The sequence below is a fragment of the Gekko japonicus genome, unplaced genomic scaffold (genome assembly GCF_001447785.1).
Source record: "Gekko japonicus isolate JY-2015 unplaced genomic scaffold, Gekko_japonicus_V1.1 scaffold4244, whole genome shotgun sequence".
Lineage (NCBI taxonomy): Eukaryota > Metazoa > Chordata > Lepidosauria > Squamata > Gekkonidae > Gekko > Gekko japonicus.
This window is the reverse complement of record NW_015161542.1, coordinates 92,589-96,656: the sequence shown is the minus strand read 5'-3', so window position 1 is coordinate 96,656 and position 4,068 is coordinate 92,589. Positions and strand designations below refer to the sequence as shown.

Genomic DNA, 4,068 nt, shown 5'->3' with positions numbered 1-4,068 from the left:
GGATGGAGTTAATCCATCTCCTGTTGGGCCTTCCTCTTTTCCTGCTGCCTTCCACTTTCCCTGTCATCACAGTCTTTTCCAGTGACTCCTGTCTTCTCATGATGTGACCAAAGTACGATAGCCTCAGTTGAGACATTTCAGCTTCTAGGGAGAGTTCAGACTTGATTTGATCTAGAACCCCCAAATTTGTCCTTTTGACCATCCAAGGTTTCTGTAAAAAATCTCCTCCAACACTAGACCACGCCTTCTTCTTTATTTATATATTTAATTTATACCCCTCTTCCCATAGGGGCCTCGGGGCAACTTACAACATTTTAAAAAATACAATAAATACAAACACAACGCAATAAATAAATGCAATAAATAGAGCAATCAAACCAATCAAAACATCAACTCAACAACAAATTACTCGGGAGAAACTGAAACAACTGGCCAGCTCCCCCAGTTCGTTATGTTACGTGACCCAAAGACCACACAAAACAAAGCAGCCTTACATGCCCTAAGGAAAACTGGAAGGGCAGTAACCTCCCCAGGAGCTGATTCCAGAGACAAGGGGCCACCACTGAAAATGCCCTTGCCCTGGTGGTTGACAAATGGGCAATTCACGGGCCAGACCAGGCCTGTACCCAGGATTTTGTAATTCGGGGGGCACTGACATCACAAAATAAAAAACAAAATAAAAATAAAAATTTAAAAACTCACTTTTGCGGCGTTCGCACTCTGCTTGCCTACATGGGGAAGCGAGCCACGCTTAGGGAAGGGGCGGTGGTGGGGAGTCCTCCGGGTGGGTGACCCAGAGAGCCAGGGGGCTGGATGGAAGTCAGGGGGGCTTGGCAGGAAGTCAGGGGGCCGGGCCCCAAAATGTGCCACTATAGCTACAGGCCTGGGCCAGACACCTATAGAAGGCCCTGTGAGGATGGTCTAAGGAGGTGAGGGGGGTTCATACTGATAGAGGCAGTCCCGCAGCTAGGACAGTCCTAGCCTGTTCTACTTGCAGGACTGCCTTTACCAGTATTACCGTGTGGGTGTTTGTGTGTATAATGGATATATGTATGTCTCTATTTTAAACACTGTTTTAAAGTTTGGATTGTTTTGATATCTGAAATGTGAAATCTTTGAAATATTTCAGTGTTCACGCCCTTAGGGTCCCTGAGTTGGGTGCATAGAGAAGCAGGACAGAAACGTTTGAGAGTGATTAAAATGTGGAATTAGATTTATGGAGAATAAGTCTATCAACAGCTACTAGCCATGGTGGGTGAGGGGAAAGTCCACGTTCAGAGGCACTAAGCCTCTGAATCCCAGAGCCAGGAGGCGGCCTCGGGGGAAGGCCTCGGCCGCTGTGCCCTGTTGTTGGCCCTCCAGAGGAACTGGTTGGCCACTGTGTGAGAGACAGGATGCTGGACCGGATGGACCATTGGTGTTAATCAGCAGAGCTCTTCTGATGTTCTTCTGAAGGCCTCAGCCTCTGTGCCCTGTTGCTGGACCTCCAGAGGAACTGGTTGGCCATTGGATGAGACAGGAAGCTTGACTAGATGGACCACTGGTCTGATCCAGCAGGGCTCTTCTGATGTTGCTAAAACTAAATCAACAGAACTCTTGCTGAGGGGGACACACAGGGAGGGGGGGCACCAACCCTGTTCTGTTCATGTTCAGGAGGTCTCCTGAATGAGTACTCAGGTTAAACGCAACTAGCACAAACCAACCGGCCAAGAAGACAGAGCTTACCAATGACGCAAAATGGCTTGCGGGCGAATTTTAACCTTCCTCTCCAACCCCGATATCGGCAGCAGCAGCCGGCAGCCCAGATTCTCACAAAGTACTCCACTCCGAAGACCACAATGGTGACAATTTCCTGAAAGAGAGACAAGGAAATAAGACGGGGGCAACAGCAGGAGAACTCAGTGCTAATTAGTCAGTTATTCTGAAGCCAGATTCAAGAGCCAGTTTGGTGTAGTGCTTAGGAGCATGGACTCTAATCTGGGAGTACTGGGTTTGATTCCCGCTCCTCCACATGCAGCTACTGGTATAACATTGGGTCAGTCACAAGTTCTCTCGGAGCTGTTCTCTCAAGGGCAGTTCTTGAAGGACTCTCCAAGCCCCGCCTACCTCACAGGGTGTTTGTTCTGGGGAAGGGAAAGGAGATTCTAGACCCGCTCTGAGACTCCTTCGGGTAGTAAAGGGTGGGGTATAAATCCAATCTCTTCTTCTTCTTGATAGGGTTCCCAACTTCCAGCTGGGGCCTGGAACTCTCCCAGAATTACAACTGATATCTAGATTATAGAAATCAGTTCCCATGAAGAAAATGGCACTTTTGGAGGGTGGACTCCATGACATTAGACCCAAACATAGGTCCTGCCCCCCGCCCCCAAAATCTCTAGGAATTTCCCAACCCGATGTTGGCAACCCTAGGTTCTGGCGAGTAAGTGTGCACACACGAACACACAACCCTTCTCCAAAGCAGCTTGCAGATTTGGACTCTTAATTTGGCATGTCTTGAGACTTGACACACACACACACACACACACACAACACAGGCTAGAAGGCCCTCAAAGCTTTTTCAAGAATAGGGTTTTATTGTCTGAACCCCCGCCTGTTAGAAGCCACCTTCAATATACGGTTTAATAAAGGCCCAATATAAATATTTCAAACAAATAAACCTCATGATCCAATTATTTCTGTTTTCCTTGCCGAATCTTGCCGATGCTGTTTACTCAGTCATGTTTGTTTATTACTTTTATTAACAGCGTATTTCAGAACAAAGACAGACTTGAAACAAAAAGAGAGTCCACGGCACATCCATCAAGACGACAGATGCACGCACCAACGGCAGAACTGGCAGAGCTGTCGTCACCCTGGCACATACCCATCATGCTTCTAACGGGCTGTCTGTCACTGTTTTACATATTTTTTTCACACAGCCATGTGACCATTTACGGATTCGTTTATTCATGCTTCTAAATAAGGAAGCTTCATTGGGAGTGCTGGTGGCACACACACACAACACAGGCTAGAAGGCCCTCAAAGCTTTTTCAAGAATTGGGTTTTATTGTTTGAACCCCCGCCTGTTAGAAGCCACCTTCAATATACTGTTTAATAAAGGCCCAATATAAATATTTCAAATAAACCTCACGATCCAATTATTTCTGTTTTCCTTGCTGAATCTTGCCAATGCTGTTTACTCAGTCATGTTTGTTTATTACTTTTATTAACAGCGTATTTCAGAACAAAGACAGACTTGAAAGAAAAAGAGAGTCCACGGCACATCCATCAGGACGACAGATGCACGCACCAAAGGCAGAACTGGCAGAGCTGTCATCACCCTGGCACATACCCATCATGCTTCTGACGGGCTGTCTGTCACGGTTTCACATATTTTTTTCACACAGCCATGTGACCATTTACGGATTTGTTTATTCATACTTCTAAATAAGGAAGCTTCATTGGGAGTGCTGGTGGATTTTTGGCCACTGTGTGACAGAGTGTTGGACTGGATGGGCCTTTGGCCTGATCCAACATTGGCGTCTCTTATGTTCTTATGTTCTTACGGTGAAGATTCCCTGGTAACATCACCGGGAGCTGGCCAATCAGCAGTGAGCACTGTAGGCATCTACTTCCATAATCCAGGGGATTTTTTTAGAACATACTGTTGGAAAAGGTGTACAGAGAACATATGAGCCCTGCTGGTTCAGACCAGAGGCCCATATCATGCAGCATGTTCTTTTATACAGCAGCTAACCTATTACTCTGATGGGACAATGAACAGGTCGCGGAAAGCCAAGGTCTTCCTCTGATGTCTCCTAGAGCCGAGTTTCAGAGGTTTACTGCCTCTGTCAAAGGGCATTTAATGAAGAAGGAGAAGAGGAGATTGGATTTATACACCACCCTTCACTACCCAAAGGAGTCTCACAGTGGCTTGCAAACTCCTTTCCCTTCCCCTCCTCACAACAGACACCCTGTGAAGTAGGTGGGGCTGAAAGAGCTCTGCCAGAAACTGCCCTTTTTCAAGAACACCTATGACAGAACTATGGCCATCCAGCAGGTACAAGTGGAGGAGTGGGGAATCAAACC

At 46.8% G+C, this 4,068-nt stretch overlaps 1 protein-coding gene across 1 annotated transcript in view; it reads right to left on the bottom strand.

The window, feature by feature from the left end:
- Positions 1-1,725: 1,725 nt before the first annotated feature.
- The window catches only part of LOC107125823 (potassium voltage-gated channel subfamily KQT member 2-like), a gene marked incomplete at its 3' end in the record, with an annotated part of 83,410 nt that continues 81,067 nt past the window's right edge, over positions 1,726-4,068 (bottom strand). Inside the window, exon 3 of the mRNA XM_015429285.1 lies at positions 1,726-1,852. Within this exon, the coding sequence (XP_015284771.1) occupies positions 1,726-1,852 (127 nt within the window). The remainder of the gene's footprint in view (positions 1,853-4,068) is intronic.